Consider the following 19,956-nt stretch of genomic DNA (forward strand, 5'->3'; position numbering starts at 1 on the left):
CCTGCTGTTGAAAACAGCAGGTCTGGGACAGGTAGCACGTCCGGTGAACAGGTCAGGGTTCCATAGGCAGAACAGTTGAAACTGGAGCAGCAGCACGGCCAGGTGGACTGGGGACAGCAAGGAGTCATCATGCCAGGTAGTTCTGAGGCATGGTCCTAGGGCTCAGGTCCTCCGAGAGAGAGAGAGAATTAGAGAGAGCATACTTAAATTCACACAGGACATCGGATAAGACAGGAGAAGTACTCCAGATATAACAAACTGACCCTAGCCCCCTGACACACAAACTACTGCAGCATAAATACTGGAGGCTGAGACAGGAGGGGTCAGGAGACACTGTGGCCCCATCCGATGATACCCCCGGAACATCTTATGCTTCACGAAGTTGTGGCTGAACGACAACAATATCAACATACATACAGGTGGCTGGTTATACGATGTACCGGCAGGATAGAACAGCGGCGTCTGGTAAGATAAGGGGCGGCGGACAATGTATTTTTGTAAACAAGAGCTGGTGCACAATATCTAAGGAAGTCTCGAGCTATTACTATCCTGAGGTAGAGTATCTCATGATAAGCTGTAGACCACACTAGCTGTTTACATACCACCACAGTCAGAGGCTGGAGTTAAGACAGCATTTGAATGAGCTGTATTCCGCCAGAAGAAAACGCCCACCCAGAGGCGGCGCTCCTAGTAGCCGGGGACTTTAATACAGGGAAACTTAAATCTGTTTTACCAAATTTATTTCATCATGTTAAATGTGCAACCAGAGGGAAAATAACTTTGGACCACCTAGACTCCACACACAGAGATGAATACAAAGCTCTCCATCGCCCTCCATTTAGCATATCTGACCATAATTGCATCCTCCTGATTCCTGCTTACAAGCTAAAATTAAAGCAGGAAGCACCAGTGACTAGATCAATAAAGTGGTCAGATGAGGTAGATGCTAAGCTACAGGACTGTTTTGCTAGCACAGACTGGAATATGTTCCAGGATTCCTCCGATGGCATTGAGGAGTACACCCCATCAGTCATTGGCTTCATCAATAAATGCATCGATGACGTCGTCCCCACAGTGACCGTACGTACATACCCCCAACCAGAAGCCATGGATTACAGGCAGCATCCGCACTGAGCTAAAGGGTAGAGCTGCCGCTTTCAAGGAGCTGGACTTTAACCCGGAAGCTTTAGAAGTCCTGCTATGCCCTCCGACGAACCATCAAACAGGCAAAGCGTCAATACAGGACTAAGATCGGATTGTACTACACCGGCTCTTACGCTCGTCGGATGTGGCAGGGCTTGCAAACTATTACAGACTATGAAGGGAAGCACAGCCAAGAGCTGCCCAGTGACACAAGCCTACCAGACGAGCTAAACTACTTCTATGCTCGTTTTGAGGCAAATAACACTGAAACATGCATGAGAGCACCAACTGTTCCGAAAGACTGATCACGCTCTCCGCAGCCGACCTTTTAAACAGGTCAACATTTACAGGGCAAGACGGATTACAAGGACATGTACTGCAAGCATGCGCTGACCAACTGACAAGTGTCTTCACTGACATTTTCAACCTCTCCCTGTCTGAGTCTGTAATACCAACATGTTTTAAGCAGACCACCGTAGTGCCTGTGCCCAAGAACACAAAGGTAACCTGCCTAAATGACTACTGACCCGTAGCACCCACGTCTATAGCCATGAAGTGCTTTAAAAGGCTGGTCATGGCTCACATCAACACCATCATCCCAGAAACCCTAGACCCACTCCAATTTGCATACCTCACCAACAGATCCACAGATGATGCAATCTCTATTGCACTCCACACTGCCTTTTTCTATCTGGACAAAAGGAACACCTATGTGAGAATGCTGTTCGTTGACTACAGCTCAGCATTCAACACCATAGTGTCCTCAAAGCTCATCAATAAGCTAAGGACCCTGTGACTAAACACCTACCTCTACAACTGGATCCTGGACTTCCTGACGGGCCGTCCCCATGTGGTAAGGGTAGGTGACAACACTTCTGCCACGCTGATCCTCAACACAGGGGCCCCTCCTGTACTCCCTGTTCACTCATGACTGCACGGCCAGGCACGACACCAATACCATCATTACATTTGCCGATGACACAACAGTGGTAGGCCTGATCACCGACAACGACGAGACCGCCTATAGGAACTCCTCAGAGACCTGGCCGTGTGGTGCCAGGATGACAACGTCTCCCTCAATGTGATCAAGACAAAAGAGATGATTGTGAACTACAGGAAAAAGAGGATGAGCACATCCCCATTCTCATCTACGGGGCTGTAGTGGAGCAGGTTGAGAGCTTCAAGTTCTTTGGTGTCCACATCACCAAGAAACTACCATGGTCCAAATACACCAAGACAGTTGTGAAGAGGGCATGACACAACCTATGTCCCCTCAGGAGACTGAAAAGATTTGGCATGGGTCCTCATCCTCAAACGGTTCTACAGCTGCACCATCGAGGGCATCCTGACTGGTTGCATCACTGCCTGGTATGGCAAATGCTCTGCCTCCGACCGCAAGGCACTACAGAAGGTAGTGCGTACGGCCCAGTACATAACTGGGGCCAAGCTTTCTGCCATTCAGGACCTCTATACCAGGCGGTGTCAGAGGAAGGCCCAAAAAATTGTCAGACTCCAGCCATCCTAGTCAGACTGTTCTCTCTGCTACCGCACGACAAGCGGTACCGGAGCGCCAAGTCTAGGTCCAAGAGGCTTCTAAACAGCTTCTACCCCCAAGCCATAAGACTCCTGAACATCTAGTCAAATGGCTACCCAGACTATTTGCATTGCCCCCCTCTCCCCCTATTTACACCACTGCTACTCTCTATTGTCATATATGCATAGTCACTTTAACACTACCTGCATGTACAGTTGAAGTCGGAAGTTTACCTACACCTTAGCCAAATACATTTAAACTCAGTTTTTAACAATTCATGACATTTAATCCTAGTAAAATCCCCTGTTTTAGGTCAGTTAGGATCACCACTTTATTTTAAGAATGTGAAATGTCAGAATAATAGTAGTGATTAATTTCAGATTTTATTTCTTTCATCACATTCCCAGTGGGTCAGAAGTTTACATACACTCACTTAGTATTTGGTAGCATTGCCTTTAAATTGTTGAACTTGGGTCAAATGTTTCGGGTAGCCTTCCACAAGCTTCCCACAATAAGTTGGGTGAATATTGGCCCATTCCTCCTGACAGAGCTGGTGTAACTGAGTCAGGTTTGTAGGCCTCCTTGCTTGCACACGCTTTTTCAGTTCTGCCCACACATGTTCTATGGGATTGAAGTCAGGGTTTTGTGATGGCCACTCCAATACCTTGACTTTGTTGTCCTTAAGCCATTTTTCCACAACTTTGGAAGTATGCTTGGGGTCATTGTCCATTTGGAAGACCCATTTGCGACCAAGCTTTAACTTCCTGACTGATGTCTTGAGATGTTGCTTCAACATATCCACATAATTTTACTGCCTCATGATGCCATCGATTTTTTTAAAAGTGCACCAGGCCCTCCTGCAGCAAAGCACCCCCACAGCATGATGCTGCCACCCCCGTGCTTCACGGTTGGGATTGTGTTCTTCGGCTTGCAAGCCTCCCCCTTTTTCCTCGAAACATAACGATGGTCATTATGGCCAAACAGTTCAATTTTTGTTTCATCAGACCAGAGGACATTTCTCCAGAGAGTACGAGCTTTGTCCCCATGTGCAGTTGCAAACCGTAGTCTGGCTTTTTTATGGCGGTTTTGGAGCAGTGGCTTCTTCCTTGCTGAGCGGCCTTTCAGGTTATGTTGATATAGGACTCGTTTTTCCGTGCATATAGATACTTTTGTACCTGTTTCCTCCAGCATCTCCACAAGGTCCTTTGCTGTTGTTCTGGGATTGATTTGCACTTTTCGCACCAAAGTACGTTCATCACTAGGAGACAGAACGCATCTCATTCCTGAGCGGTATGACGGCTTCGTTGTCCCATGGTGTTTATACTTGCGTACTATTGTTTGTACAGATGAACGTGGTACCTTCAGGCGTTTAGAAATTGCTCCCAAGGATGAACCAGACTTGTGGAGGTCTACAATAATTTTTCTGAGGTCTTGGCTGATTTCTTTAGATTTTCCCATGATGTCAAGCAAAGAGGCACTGAGTTTGAAGGTAGGCCTTGAAATACATCCACAGGTACACCTCCAATTGACTCAAATGATGTCAATTAGCCTAACAGAAGCTTCTATAGCCATGACATCATTTTCTGGTATTTTCCAAGCTGTTTAAAGGCACAGTCAACTTAGTGTATGTACACTTCTGACCCACTGGAATTGTAATACAGTGAAATAATCTGTCAGTAAACAGTTGTTGGAAAAATGTGGAGTGGTTGAAAAACAAGTTTTAATGACTCCAACCTTAGTGTATGTAAACTTCTGACTTCAACTGTACTTACTACCTCAACTAACCGGTGCCCCCGCACATTGACTCCTTATCGGTACCCCCTGTATATTGTCTCGCTATTATTATTTTACTCTGATCTTTAATTACTTTTATCTCTTATTCTTATCCTTATTTAACTACATTGTTGGTTAGGGGCTCGTAAGTAAGCATTTCACTGAGGTCTACTACACCTGTTGTATTCGGCACGTGACTAATGACATTTGATTTGACATGCAGTTAGTTAAAGGCCCTGTGAGTAATTGGCACCATTTATTATCACTTTTAAATGTAGTGTATCCTGGTTTTTGGATCTACATTAAGGAAGGGAAGTGAGCCCCACTAACTCCATGTCAGAATCCTATTGAGCTCTCTATGCTTAGCAGTGTTGTAACAACCCTTGCCCTCTGACGATTTGAATGAAGAGGTCTTTTATCAAATCACATTTTATTGGTCACATACACATTTAGCAGATGTTATTGCGGGTTTTGCAAAATGCTTGTATATTACCTGGCTTTAGTATTGTCTTCTACACAGTACACACCACAGATATTGTCTGACGAAACAATCCTATTTATTATATACAGTGGGGAGAACAAGTATTTGATACACTGCCGATTTTGCAGGTTTTCCTACTTACAAAGCATGTAGAGGTCTAATTTTTATCATAGGTACACTTCAACTGTGAGAGACGGAATCTAAAACAAAAATCCAAAAAATCACATTGTATGATTTTTAAGTAATTAATTTGCATTTTATTGCATGACATAAGTATTTGATACATCAGAAAAGCAGAACTTAATATTTGGTACAGAAACCTTTGTTTGCAATTACAGAGATCATACATTTCCTGTAGTTCTTGACCAGGTTTGCACACACTGCAGCAGGGATTTTGGCCCACTCCTCCATACAGACCTTCTCCAGATCCTTCAGGTTTCGGGGCTGTCGCTGGGCAATACGGACTTTCAGCTCCCTCCAAAGATTTTCTATTGGTTTCAGGTCTGGAGACTGGCTAGGCCACTCCAGGACCTTGAGATGCTTCTTACGGAGCCACTCCTTAGTTGCCCTGGCTGTGTGTTTCGGGTCGTTGTCATGCTGGAAGACCCAGCCACGACCCATCTTCAATGCTCTTACTGAGGGAAGGAGGTTGTTGGCCAAGATCTCGCGATACATGGCCCCATCCATCCTCCCCTCAATACGGTGCAGTCGTCCTGTCCCCTTTGCAGAAAATAATGATGTTTCCACCTCCGTGCTTCACGGTTGGGATGGTGTTCTTGGAGTTGTACTCATCCTTCTTCTTCCTCCAAACACGGCAAGTGGAGTTTAGACCAAAAAGCTCTATTTTTGTCTCATCAGACCACATGACCTTCTCCCATTCCTCCTCTGGATCATCCAGATGGTCATTGGCAAACTTCAGACGGGCCTGGACATGCGCTGGCTTGAGCAGGGGGACCTTGCGTGTGCTGCAGGATTTTAATCCATGACGGCGTAGTGTATTACTAATGGTTTTCTTTGAGACTGTGGTCCCAGCTCTCTTCAGGTCATTGACCAGGTCCTGCCGTGTAGTTCTGAGCTGATCCCTCACCTTCCTCATGATCATTGATGCCCCACGAGGTGAGATCTTGCATGGAGCCCCAGACCGAGGGTGATTGACCGTCATCTTGAACTTCTTCCATTTTCTAATAATTGCGCCAACAGTTGTTGCCTTCTCACCAAGCTGCTTGCCTATTGTCCTGTAGCCCATCCCAGCCTTGTGCAGGTCTACAATTTTATCCCTGATGTCCTTACACAGCTCTCTGGTCTTGGCCATTGTGGAGAGGTTGGAGTCTGTCTGAGTGTGTGGACAGGTGTCTTTTTATACAGGTAACGAGTTCAAACAGGTGCAGTTAATACAGGTAATGAGTGGCGAACAGGAGGGCTTCTTAAAGAAAAACTAGCAGGTCTCTGAGAGCCGGAATTCTTACTGGTTGGTAGGTGATCAAATACTTATGTCGTGCAATAAAATGCAAATTAATTACTTAAAAATCATACAATGGGGGGGCCTCCCGGGTGGCGCAGTGGTCTAGGGCACTGCATCGCAGTGCTAGCTGCGCCACCAGCGTCTCTGGGTTCGCGCCCAGGCTCTGTCGCAGCCGGCCGCGACCGGGAGGTCCGTGGGGCGACGCACAATTGGCCTAGCGTCATCCGGGTTAGAGAGGGTTTGGCCGGTAGGGATATCCTTGTCTCATCGCGCTCCAGCGACTCCTGTGGCGGGCCGGGCGCAGTGCGCGCTAACCAAGGGGGCCAGGTGCACGGTGTTTCCTCCGACACATTGGTGCGGCTGGCTTCCGGGTTGGATGCGCGCTGTGTTAAGAAGCAGTGCGGCTTGGTTGGGTTGTGCTTCGGAGGACGCATGGCTTTCGACCTTCGTCTCTCCCGAGCCCGTACGGGAGTTGTAGCGATGAGACAAGATAGTAATTACTAGCGATTGGATACCACGAAAATTTAAAATAAAAAAATCATACAATGTGATTTTCTGGATTTTTTTTAAAATTACAGACCTCTACATGCTTTGTAAGTAGGAAAACCTGCAAAATCGGCAGTGTATCAAATACTTTTTCTCCCCACTGTAGGTCACCATTTCTATACAAAATGATCCCTAGTGGGGTCATTATCATTATTCTAAGCCTCCACTGCAGATGCTGTGCATTATTCAGGTTTGGTTCAGAAGTGTTTCATTGCTAGACTAGAAATGTGTTTATTTATTTTTATACAGCGACGTATAGATCAAAACATAATATATTCCTTTTCAACTGTCATTGATTGCTGTGGATTGTGGTATTACACACATCTGAAGCAGCCAGCCCTGGATAACACAAACATCTCTGGATAACAGTAGACTTGTTTCCTGTCTCTGTCAGCCAGCCAACCCTGGATAACACACACATATCTGGAGCGCAGTAGACCTGTTTCCTGTCTCTCAGTCAGCCCTGGATAACACATACTGTACTTTTCTGGAAACCATCAGACTTGTTTGGAGTGCATCTGTTTGTCAGCCTTCCCCATTGCATGATGGTCCTGCTTGGCCCTGATTTAGTCCTGTTGTCTCCTGCCTGCTTGTAATGTGTCTTATGATTTCAGCAGGCAGACTGAGACAGGCCTCTCCTGTAATGTATGTAGCCATGAAGGCAGCTGTAGACCTGCCTATGCTAATTGCAGCTTGTCTTCTCTGCTTCTGGAGGCTGGAAGGGCCACACAAAGAGAAGCTCTGACATGTGAAGGCCTGAGAGGGGAAGAGGAAGAAACTGTCCTCCTGCCTCCCTGGACGCCTACACACACACTTAACGGGCTGGAGACAGAGGGCAGAGCTTAGCACACACACAGCCACACATTCATATCCACTCCCTACTGTCTCTGTGGGGGGTGCCAATTGAAGAGCCTGGGAATGTGATGTGTTGTAGTACCCTATTGAAGGGCCTGGGGTGAGATGTCTAGTATCCTATTGAATGTAAAGCCATTTCAGTTGGAGGAAAAACTCAAATTTGAAATGTATTATCGTTATTTTCACTATGAAATAGGCCAGGGTCAAAACAGAGAAATGGAGGCTGGAGGGAGAGTTTCTATATGAGATTGTGGAGAGAAACAAGGACAGGGTGAGTGGGAGTGATTTACAAGTGGAGGAGCAGAGAGAGGGAGAGAGAAAGGGAGAGGGTAAGCAGTGTGAAGTGAGAGCGATAACAACTGTTGACAAAGGGCCGTCTTGCGCATGCACACATTTCCTTACCCATGTCAGAACACTCAACTGCTGTGCCATTATGTTGACATGGCATGAGGACTTACCAATCCTCCCACCTTATGCCAGTGTTTACCTGACACCAGTCAACATGTGACCGGCGAGGAGGTGTGTTTGGGTGTGTGATTGCATGAAAGGGTTGTGTGATACCAGGACACAGTGATTATGATGACGTCATATTGAAACTAGGCCACGACAAACCAGTGATGGATAGGAGGAGTAACCATTAGGCTCACGCTAGTGCTCAGGGCTAACAGATGGCCAACCTGTGGCCCCTGTCCTTTAATGTGTGTGTTTGTGTTGCCCCTCAATATGGTTGTGGAGACAGGGATTGTACTGAAGAAGACTGGGTTATTTCAAGAGAACTGAATACTGAGAAAGAGAAGAGGGAATGGTTCATTTGCTTGCCAGAGGTGGTTTTTCACCCGTTGCCATAGAAACAGCAGCTCAATGTGTGTGAGTGTATTTGTGTAGAAATGCATGTGCAGTTTTTTTTTTTCCTATCGCTGTGTGTCAGAGTTGGGCTCAATTCAGAATTGAATTCTTGACTTTTTTCTAATTTCATTTTGAAGTAGTAAACAGGATACAGAATTGCAATTCAAATTTAAAGGAAATTCAATTGAATTCGGTGAAATTAAAATAAAATGCCTCTGATTTCTACACTGCTCAAAAAAATAAAGGGAACACTTAAACAACACAATGTAACTCCAAGTCAATCACACTTCTGTGAAATCAAACTGTCCACTTAGGAAGCAACACTGATTGACAATAAATTTCACATGCTATTGTGCAAATGGAATAGACAACAGGTGGAAATTATAGGCAATTAGCAAGACACCCCCAATAAAGGAGTGGTTCTGCAGGTGGTGACCACAGACCACTTCTCAGTTCCTATGCTTCCTGGCTGATGTTTTGGTCACTTTTGAATGCTGGCGGTGCTTTCACTCTAGTGGTAGCATGAGACGGAGTCTACAACCCACACAAGTGGCTCAGGTAGTGCAGCTCATCCAGGATGGCACATCAATGCGAGCTGTGGCAAGAAGGTTTGCTGTGTCTGTCAGCGTAGTGTCCAGAGCATGGAGGCGCTACCAGGAGACAGGCCAGTACATCAGGAGATGTGGAGGAGGCCGTAGGAGGGCAACAACCCAGCAGCAGGACCGCTACCTCCGCCTTTGTGCAAGGAGGAGCACTGCCAGAGCCCTGCAAAATGACCTCCAGCAGGCCACAAATGTGCATGTGTCAGCATATGGTCTCACAAGGGGTCTGAGGATCTCATCTCGGTACTTTGAGCAGTGTATATTAGGCGTTGTCTATACAAACAGTTTATTAGGTACAACCATCTAGTACCGGGTCTGACCCCCCCCCCCCCCCCCCCCTTTGCCTCCAGAACAGCTTGAATTCTTCGGAGCATGGAAAGGTTGCTCAATTGGTATCAAGGGACCTAATGTGTTCCAGGAAAACATCCCCACACCTTTACGCGACCAACCTGTACCATTAACACCATTTAGGATTGGGCCATGGACTGCTTACGCCAAATTCTGACTCTGCCATCAGCATGACGCAACAGGAACCGGAATTCATCAGACCAGGATGTCTTTCCACTCCTCAATTGTCCAGTGTTGGTGATTGAATGCCCACTGGAGCCGCTTCTTCTTGTTTTTAGCTGAATGGAACCAGGTGTGGTGGTCTGCTGCAATAGCCTATCTGTGTCAAGGACCGACGAGTTGTGCATTCCAAGAGGCCGTTCTGCACCCCACTGTTGTACTGCGTTGTTGTTTGCCTGTTAGCTTGCATGATTTTTGCCATTCTCCTTCGACCTCTCATCAACGAGCTGTGTTCGCCCACAGGACTGAGGCTGACAGGATGTTATTTTGTTTGTCGCACCATTCTTTGTAACCCCTAGACACTGTCATGCATAAAAAGCCCAGGAGGCCAGACGTTTCTGACATACTGGAACCGGCGCGCCTGGCACAGATGATCATACCATGCTCAAATTCGCTTAGGTCACTTGTATTGCCCATTCTAACGTTCAATAGAACAGCAACTGAATGCCTGCTTTGTATCGCAAGCCAAGGCCACGTGACTCATGTGCCTGTAGGAGCTAACCATTTTTGTGAACGGGTGGTGTACCTTTTTTTTATTTGTTTTATTTAACCAGGTAGGCAAGTTGAGAACAAGTTCTCATTTACAATTGCGACCTGGCCAAGATAAAGCAAAGCAGTTCGACACATACAACCACACAGAGTTACACATGGAGTAAAACAAACATACAGTCAATAATACAGTAGAAAAATAAGTCTATATACAATGTGAGCAAATGAGGTGAGATAAGGGAGGTAAAGGTCATGGTGGCGAAGTAAATACAATATAGCAAGTAAAACACTGGAATGGTAGATTTGCAGTGAAAGAATGTGCAAAGTAGAAATAGAAATAATCGGGTGCAAAGGAGCAAAATAAATAAATACAATAAGTGTACATCTTGAACATAAAAAAAAATATATATATATATATATATAACTAGGAAAGTCAGTTAAGAACAAATTCTTATTTTCAATCACAGCCTAGGAATAGTGGGTTAATTCTTATGGCTGCATCCCGCTACCGGGATCGATATGACAGCAACCAGAGAAAGTGCAGGGCGCCAAATTCAAACAACAGAAATCTCATAATTAAAATTCCTCAAACATACATGTGTCTTATATCATTTTAAAGGTATTCTTGTTGTTAATCCCACCAAAGTGTCCGATTTTCAAATATGCTTTTCAGCGAAAGCACTACAAACGATTATGTTAGGTCACCATCAAACCACAATAAGCACAGCCATTTTTCCAGCGAAAGATAGCAGAAATAGAGATAAAATTAATCACTAACCTTTGATTATCTTCATCAGATGACACTCATAGGACTTCATGTTACACAATACATGCATGCATGTTTTGTTTGATAAAGTTCATATTTATAACAAAAAATCTGAGTTTACATTGGCGCGTTACATTCACTAGTTCCAAAAACATCAAGTGATTTTGCATAGCCACATCGTTTCAACAGAAATACTCATCATAAATGTAGATGATGATAATACAAGTTATACACATGGAATTATAGATATACCTCTCCTTAATGCAACCGCTGTGTCAGATTTCAACAACAAAAAAATTACGGAAAAAGCAAATCATGCAATAATCTGAGACGGAGCTCAGAACAATAGCCAAATTAGCCGCCATGTTGGGGTCAACAGAAACCAGAAAATACATGATAAATGTTTCCTTACCTTTGATGAACTTCATCAAAATGCAGTCCTAGGAATCCCAGGTCCACAATAAATGCTTGATTTGTTCGATAATGTCCGTTATTTATGTCCAATTAGCTACTTTGGTTAGCGCCTTTGGTAAACAATTCCAAAGTCACAAAGCGCCTCCACTATAATGTGACGAAATGTCCAAAAGTTCCGTAACAGTCAGTAGAAACATGTCAAACGATGTACTGAATCAATCTTTAGAATGTTGTTAACATCTTGAATAACGTTCCAACCGGAGAATTAGATTGACTTCAGAAGAGCGGTGGAACGGACGTCCTCCTCATGTGAAGGCGCATGGTGAATGCGTGATCAGCTCGTGGCAGTGATTACTAATTCCTGTCTCCTTCGGCCCCCCTTCACATTAGAGTCATCAGACAAAGTACTGTTGACATCTAGTGGAAGCCGTAGAAAGTGAAAACTCATCCATATCTCGCTGTAATTTCATTGAGAGCTTGGTTGAAAATCTGCCACCTCAGAAACAATTCAAACAGGAAGTGGAACTTCTCAGGTTTTTGCCTGCCATATGAGTTCTGTTATACTCACAGACATAATTCAAACAGTTTTAGAAACTTCAGAGTGTTTTCTATCCAATATGAATAATAATATGCATATATTAGCAACTTGGACTGATAAGCAGGCCTCTGTGCACCTTTCATCCAAGCTACTCAATACTGCCCCTGCAGCCATAAGAAGTTAACTGCCTTGTTCAGGGGCAGAATGACAGAATTTTACCTTGCAGCTCGGTGATTCGATCTTGCAACCTTTCGGTTACTAGTCCAACACTCTAACCACTAGGTATATATTGTGTGTATATAAATGGGGTGTGTATATATTGTATATACATGTACATGCATAAACAATAGATTTTCAGGACAAACTCTTAAAATTAATGATCATGGAAAACAAAACCTGTATGCAATTATTCAAAGTTATTATATTTCATTAATTACCTAGATTTTGTTCAATGGGGGGAATACTACATTTCCCAGAATGCATTAGTTTAACTCAAGTTGACCCTGAGGCCTTAAGAAATAAGCTAAACAAATGAAATGGTTGAAAATATAATGGTATAGTCTAAGCACTAAAGTTAAGAGTATATTAACAGTTTCCAGAGAAAAGGGATATATTCTTTGGTATCTGGAAGTGTGATCTGTCAGATTCAATTAAACTTATGTTCTATGACTGAGTGTAACTTATTTGAATTGCACTGAATTAAATTATTTCTGATACTTGAATTCAAATTATACGTCCTGTGGTGTGGCCAATTAGAATTTCGACTCATGAGTTGAGTGGAAGTCAATTCAGAATTGAGCCCAACCCTGGTATTTAGCTGCGTGCACCCCCGCAATAGCGTGAGACCGGGGATGAATTCTGCCTGTCACTTATGTAGCTTAGAGAATGCAAAACAAAATCCCCAACTACAGCGGTCACCATGAGAGCAGGCAAGCAGGCAGCCAGCCAGTATGTACAAAGAGGAGAAAGCTATTGTTTCCAGCCATGTCCCAGATTAAACTGACATACGGATGACGTCCATCTGAGCTGCATGATGTCTGATGAAAACAGCCCTGTGCCAGCTGAGGTGGAACATTAGAAGATAAATGTCCTATGAGATGTGTTACCTGTTTTTTTGAGGGGGAGGGACAAAAATTGAAATGCTTGAGCGGTGCAAAAAAACAAATGAGAAATCTGAGGTCTTCACAATAATACAAGGACTCCCTCCAGTGGTTAAAAACGGCACTAGAAAATAGTTCATTCCGAAGTGTAGATATTTTTGTGTGACTATATTATTTCTTTACCCTCTTTCTCTCTCTCTCTCTCCCTTCATTCCCCCTCTCCCAGGCAGCAGTAGCAGGGTTCTGATCCTGTGGAGATGACGGAGGTGGTAGAGCCCAAGCTGGACTTTGCATCCTCGGGTCGCTCGGGGAGAAGGAATGCCCTACCTGACATCCTGGGTTCACCGGCTGGGGTCAACCCCACTGACCTGCAACTCAAATTGTCCGAGCTCCACCTCACAGGTGGGTTAACTTAACCTGTTTTTGTGTTCTGTGTCTCTCTCGGTCTCTGTGTCTAATTTAGTAGATGTAGGCCTAAAACTAAATTATTTGCCCAGGGTTCCAGGTTTTGTTCACAAAATAGGATTTTAACCCCATGGGTCTTTCCTGGTGAAATTAGGTGAAAAATGCTAACTAACTGCAATCCTGTGGGTTTGTCTCTCTGTCTAGATGGTCTGGGAGAAGCCCAGTCTCCCACGGCAGAGGAGGCCCCACCCCCTACAGAGAGCTCTGAGAGGAATGAGGGATCATAAGGCTACCTGGTGTGGGGGGGCCATAACTAGCCCCGATGTTTACTTCCTGTGAAGCTGATGAGAACTGGAGAAGAGGGATGGATGGGTAGAATGATACAGAAGGACCGATGAAGGAGAGTGATGGGCCTGTTTTGAACAGCAGCTGAGCTGCAGAGAGAAGGATGATGATAGGATGGACAGGGAATGGTCTCTATCACCCAATCTGAAAAGACTCTTAAGAAAAGTGTTGGTGTGTGTGTGGGTGGAAAGATCACCTCTACTCCAACACACTGCCATGAGAAACAAAGGATGTATGCTGATTATATACTGTTGTACACTACACATTTTTATGATTCAATCAAGACTCAAAACATTCAGCAATGGAGAAGTCGCAAGTGAAAAAATAAAAAATGTACAATATCCTACTGGTGTCTATTAGTTGGCCACTGATTCAACACTGCCAATCATGTGGGACGAAGGGCGGATCCTAGTGGCCAATAGTGGTTCAGAGCTTTCTGATTGGTTTGGAAGAGAAAGTAATGATGTATTATAATGTACTGGATGTGTATGAAGAACGAGGTGAGAGTGAGTTAACTGTATAACAAGAGGCAGCTGGCTTCCTCTTTCGGTGTCTCACACAGACATTGATGTAATCATGAATTCACATCTGAGACTTTAATACAGAGGGCAGTGTGGTATGTACCGCATATATGGGTTTTTAAATGTTGTTCGAATGGTTTTAATGACAACCAATGGGGCTATAAAGCTAATGGATTGAAATGATTGCTGTGATTGTGACCAGAAGTGTTGATGTGTTAATTTGCAAAGGTTAGCTAGATGCTAAAGCTAACATTATGAGTAGCCTGACAATCCAATCCCTATCTTTTAAAACATTCCTGAAATGAACCTAAAATGGTTTCTCACTGCCAACCATGTACTGTTAAAGCACTCTGACACTTTTGGCGTATTTCCATACAGAATTTACCTCAATGTAGGCTCAGACTTTTCTGTTTCCATCTACGCGGGCACCCGTGTCTTGGTTCCGGCGGACCAGGTCTCACTTGTGGCCAAAGCCAGGCCGCTGGTACTTTTCAGCTGGCAATTAAATAACAAACTGTGAACTTTAACACCTTCTCACGAAGCAATGGAAACAATTTCCCCTACTATAACATAAGGGTGTGTACACTAGTGTAATGCTGGTGTAACAGTTGAAAAGCAGCATGTGAAAACTGCTATTGTGTTCCTCTCAGCTCAATGCTGTCTTTCATTAAAAGGATTTATATTTTTCCAGACTTCCAGAAAATGTGCCTGGTAGCAGTTTACACAAGAAACCTGCTTTGTTGTGTTCTATGGGTGCGTTCGTAAATTCGCTCTGGTTATCTACTCTGATTTCAGAGCACTTTCGTCTGAGGGTGCCAGAGCGCAGAATAATTGATTAATTTATGAATTCTTAACACCCGTTGAATATGGCCGGTGTCAGTAAACGTCGGCAAAAAAGCGTAGTAAAATTGTTGCCAGCAGCACAGTTACAGTCACCAACACTCTGGATGACATGAAAACAGCCCAACCAGCTCTGACCATTTTACTCACCCTAGCAGAGTGAAGTGTTCTCTCATTTTAGTCTGGAAGTAGCTAGTAAACGTTAGCCAGTTAGCTTGGGTGCTTGACTGCCGTTGTAAGGTAAGAATGCTCGGATCAACCCTACTCCTCTGAATTTAGGAATGGACAATCTGACAACACTCTGAATATAGGAACGCCCAGCACACTAGATTGAATTTACTAACACCCCCTATATCTCTGAAGTACTTTTAAACAGTATTTGGGCTATTGACACATAGAAGACATATCTACCAGGTCTTTGATGATAAACTGTATAGAAAAATGTCACAGTTATCACAACAGTACATATGTTACTGGCTCGAAGAGGAATTACCACCCACACTCACAGCAAGGCCTTGGAGATGGAATGCTTGTGCACTTGCAGTGTGGTCAGCATATGCCTGTTGTCTGGGCATGGGAGCAAGCACCAAGCAACACCACCACCAAAGTGTTGCATCATGTATGGAGATGGCAGCATGCCTTCTGCCTCCTGCTGCTCCACTCAGCCACAGACGGACAGCCCGGGCATTCACACAGGCCCATTTTTTTTTTACCCCCCCCTGGAGGCCAGCACACCGGCTAGCTTTTTTTCTTGAAGCCCCTACTATTATCTAAGTAATGGTAATTCTGCACAAAAACAACAATTTAGGATGGCCCATCTGGCATTTGCCCGAACTGCCCTATGGCCAGTCCGTGCCTGCACCTAGCAGCCTGTCTGAGAGAACTTGTATCTGTTCTATTTCACTCATCAACACTAGAGCTGTGAGAAGGGAGATATGCATGATCACGATAGACTAATGATATGAACACTCAGGACCAGATGCACGGTGAACAGAAGGACAGCCATATACAGTACTTAGTAATTAATGCCAATATATACTGTTTAACATTACAGGATGCCAGTTATTACACTGTTGTATATATTGTGATATTACATGAGGAAGATGTATGTGTTCATATAGTGAATATACATTCACGATACAATACAAGAGAATGAACATTCTGTATTATCAATCGTCTTTTTATGAAATGTTTGGGCTGTGTGTATCTTTGTATGGTTTTGTCTGAAGTGCAAGCAGCTGATGCTCTTATTTGTGATGTACTTATTACTGGAGTCGTTCATGTAATAATTCAAGGTAAATGCTCATTCTATGGGGAGGAAAAATCAGAGGTGTGTCTCGTAGTGTACTCTGTTCTCAGTTGTGGTATGTGCAGTATATTTTAATTAGCATAATTCCACATGTCGATTCTTTCAGGTGGGTAGGCAACATGCTATAATAAATCCACAAAGCTTCACATAGATAATTGGTGTTTGCTGTTTTTCTTCTAAGCCAGAGGTGGTTCTACAACGTCCGTCTTGGAATACCTCAGTCCTGCTGCGAACCCAGAAGTAACGTTATGTTTTGCATATTGTAAAGTACACTACATGACCAAAAGTATGTGGACACCTGCTCTTCGAAAAACTCCTTCCAAAATCATGGGCATTAATATTTAGTTGGTCCCCTAGTATGATGTAGCATTAAGATTTCCCTTCACTGGAACTAAGGGGCCTAGCCCGAACCATGAAAAACAGCACCAGACCATTATTATTCCTCCGCCAAACCCAGATTCGTCTGTCGGACTGCCAGATGGTGAAGCTTGATCCATAACTCCAGAGAACGAACTTCCACTGTTCGGCAGTCCAATGGCATTGAGATTTACAGCTCTCCAGCCGACGCTTGGCATTGTGATCTTAGACTTGTGTGCGGCTGCTTGGCCATGGAATCCCATTTCACGAAGCTCCAGGCGAACAGTTATTGTACTGGCGTTGCATCCAGAGGCAGTTTGGAACTCTGTAGTGAGTGTTGCAACCGAGGACAGACGATTTTTATGTGCTATGCGCTTCAGTACACGGCGGTCCTGAGTGCGGCTGAGCCGTTGTTGCTCCTAGACGATTCCACTTCACAATAACAGCACTTACAGTTGACCGGGGAAGCTCTAGCAGGACAGAAATGTAACAAACTGACTTTTTGGAAAGGTGGCATCCTATGACGGTGCATGGCTGTGTGCTCAATTTTATTCAACTGTCAGCAACTGGTGTGGATGAAATAGCCAAATACACTCATTTGAAGGGGTGTCCACATACTTGTGTGTGTATATAGTGTATATTGGATCACCTAGATACCAAGTTGGAGAATGTAATTATTTTTGTAAAACACCCAGTGGACAAAACTGGTTCCAATGACATTTCAAGCAGCATTGCCCACTGCATGGGCATGGACAAGGGCTAAGGCTAGCAGGAGTGTAAAGTACTTAAGTAGTAGTAGTTTTTTGGGGTATCTTTACTATTTTATATTTTTGACTACTTTTACTTCACTACATTCCTAAAGGAAATAATGTACTTCTTACTCCAATTCACACGCTTCTCAAGAGAACATCCCTGGTCATCCCTACTGTCTCTGATGTCTGAGTGTTGGAGTATGCCCCTCCTTAAAAAAAAGAAAATGATTCCGTCTGGTTTGTTTAATGTGAGGAATGTGAAATGATTTATACTTTTACTTTTGACACTTAAGTATATTTGGGCTCCGAGTGGCTCAGCTGTCTTAAGGCATTGCATTTCAGTGCTAGAGGTGTCACTACAGACACCCTGGTTCGAATCCATAGGGCGGCGCTCAATTGGCCCAGCATCGTACGGGTTTGGCCAGTGTAGTCCGTCATTGTAAATAATAATTTGTTTTTAACTGACTTGCCTAGTTAAATAAAAATAAATAAATATTTAAAACCAATTTGACTTTTACTGAAGTAGTATTTTACTACGTGACTTACACTTTTACTTGAGTCATTTTCTATTCAGGTATCTTAACTTTTACGCAAGTATATCAATTGGGTACTTTTTCCACCACTGATGGCTAGAGATTAGGGATGGATTTGTCAGTGATGCTGTGTTAGTGTGTAATGTGGTACTGTATGTCCACCAGGGGGAACCATTTCCTTACTAACCACCCAGACTTCAGCATGTCGGCTTGTTGTGACAGTCTCTTTGTTATGTCGGGCACAAAGAGACACTGTCTGGAATAAGAGCTGTAACCAGATCGAATAGATAAATGTATCGGTCTTAACTAATTGAATGCCAAAGACCTAGAGAATGTTAGACTACTGCACATTCATTGTTCGCCCCCAATCCAACAAATAGAAAGTTCATCACAACCAATGAAAATCATCAGGTGCTGAGTGTTGAGTTGCTGACACACCCTGTGTTGTCCTGACGCTAGCTCTAGTCTAGAAAGTGAATATGTTCTGCTAGGATCTACACCACTATTTTCTGCTTGCCTGTCAGAGTGTCTGCCTGCCTGTAATTGTTCCTTCCTGTCTGTCTGCTTGACTGTTTGTGTCTATCTGCCTGCCTGTCTGTCTGTCTCGATTGCATCAGCCAACACAGACACAGCAATGAACACACATAGACAACCATACAAAATATAAACAACAATAAAAACATCACCCATCTATCTTCTATAATAACAGCTAGCGCCAAGCTAGGTCCTACTCCTTCCCTCTCTGCCACACTATCGACTGCCCCAGTGTCTTGTATTGAACTGTAATCCTCCCAAGCCAAAGGGACACATTCATATTTGTTGAGCTGCCTGTGTCTTTCTACAGTAATGAGTGGAGCAGAGCTTTGTCCCATTTTTTACTCGAGGGATTATCAATGTTCTGTGTGCTGGCAAGATAAGCAGCCTGAGATGGAGACTGTATCAGTACCAAGGGAGGGAGGGAAGGAGGGGGCACGATAGACACATTGTGTAGAGAAGAGATGTAATGATAATGGAAGTGTACTACTGACACTCCTCCAAATAAGAGTTGATCAGATATGTCATCCAGGATTCTATGACTGCACCAGGGTTAACAGGAATAGCAACTAATACATGTGGTTAAAACCATAAACCAATACAGACAGATTGAGGAAATGTACTATAATAGATTGGCTGAAATGTACTGTGGTTCTATTACGATCAGATTAATGTCATGTAACTAACAGATTTTAGTCAAACTTTCCAATACTTTTCGACATGGATTACCCCTCCCTCCGTCCATCCCTAATGCTACAGAACTAGGATTGCTGCATCACCCTGCATGACCAGGGCATGTCTGATAAGACTGTATCAGAGGATGATCTAGTAACTACACAGACAGACGGAGAGACAGACCGAGAGAGAGACAGAAAGACAGACCAACGGACAGAGAGAGACCGACCGATAGAGAGAGACAGAGAGAGTTGGGGTTCGGGAGATGGAGACAGCGTGAGACAGAGACAGAGAGAGTTGGGGTTCGAGAGATGGAGAAATCGAGGGAGAAACAAAGAAAGCGAGCGATCTAGAGCTGTTGATCAGGCTGGCACTGGTGCCATGGAGATGAGGGTCAGAGAGAGAGTGTGTGTATGCCAGCCTTCTCAGAGCAGAGCAGAGTGGAGCAGCCTTCTTATCACGTGTAGCTCAACGTGCCATCCATTCCCAGCACAGCCTCGGCAGGAACAGGGAGGAAAGAGAGAGACATAGGGAGGCTAGAGAATGTGTAAAAGGGAAAGCAGTGGGAG

At 44.1% G+C, this 19,956-nt stretch overlaps 1 protein-coding gene across 1 annotated transcript in view; it reads left to right on the plus strand.

Annotated features, from left to right (window-relative positions):
- The window catches only part of LOC120027530 (cAMP-dependent protein kinase inhibitor alpha-like), a 26,692-nt gene extending 12,494 nt beyond the window's left edge, over window positions 1–14,198 (plus strand). The window contains exons 2-3 of the mRNA XM_038972508.1: window positions 13,343–13,518; window positions 13,726–14,198. Coding sequence (XP_038828436.1) covers window positions 13,374–13,518; window positions 13,726–13,808 — 228 coding nt within the window. The 5' untranslated portion in view covers window positions 13,343–13,373 and the 3' untranslated portion in view covers window positions 13,809–14,198. The remainder of the gene's footprint in view (window positions 1–13,342; window positions 13,519–13,725) is intronic.
- The last annotated feature ends 5,758 nt before the right edge of the window (window positions 14,199–19,956 follow it).

Source organism: Salvelinus namaycush, chromosome 32 (genome assembly GCF_016432855.1).
Source record: "Salvelinus namaycush isolate Seneca chromosome 32, SaNama_1.0, whole genome shotgun sequence".
NCBI lineage: Eukaryota > Metazoa > Chordata > Actinopteri > Salmoniformes > Salmonidae > Salvelinus > Salvelinus namaycush.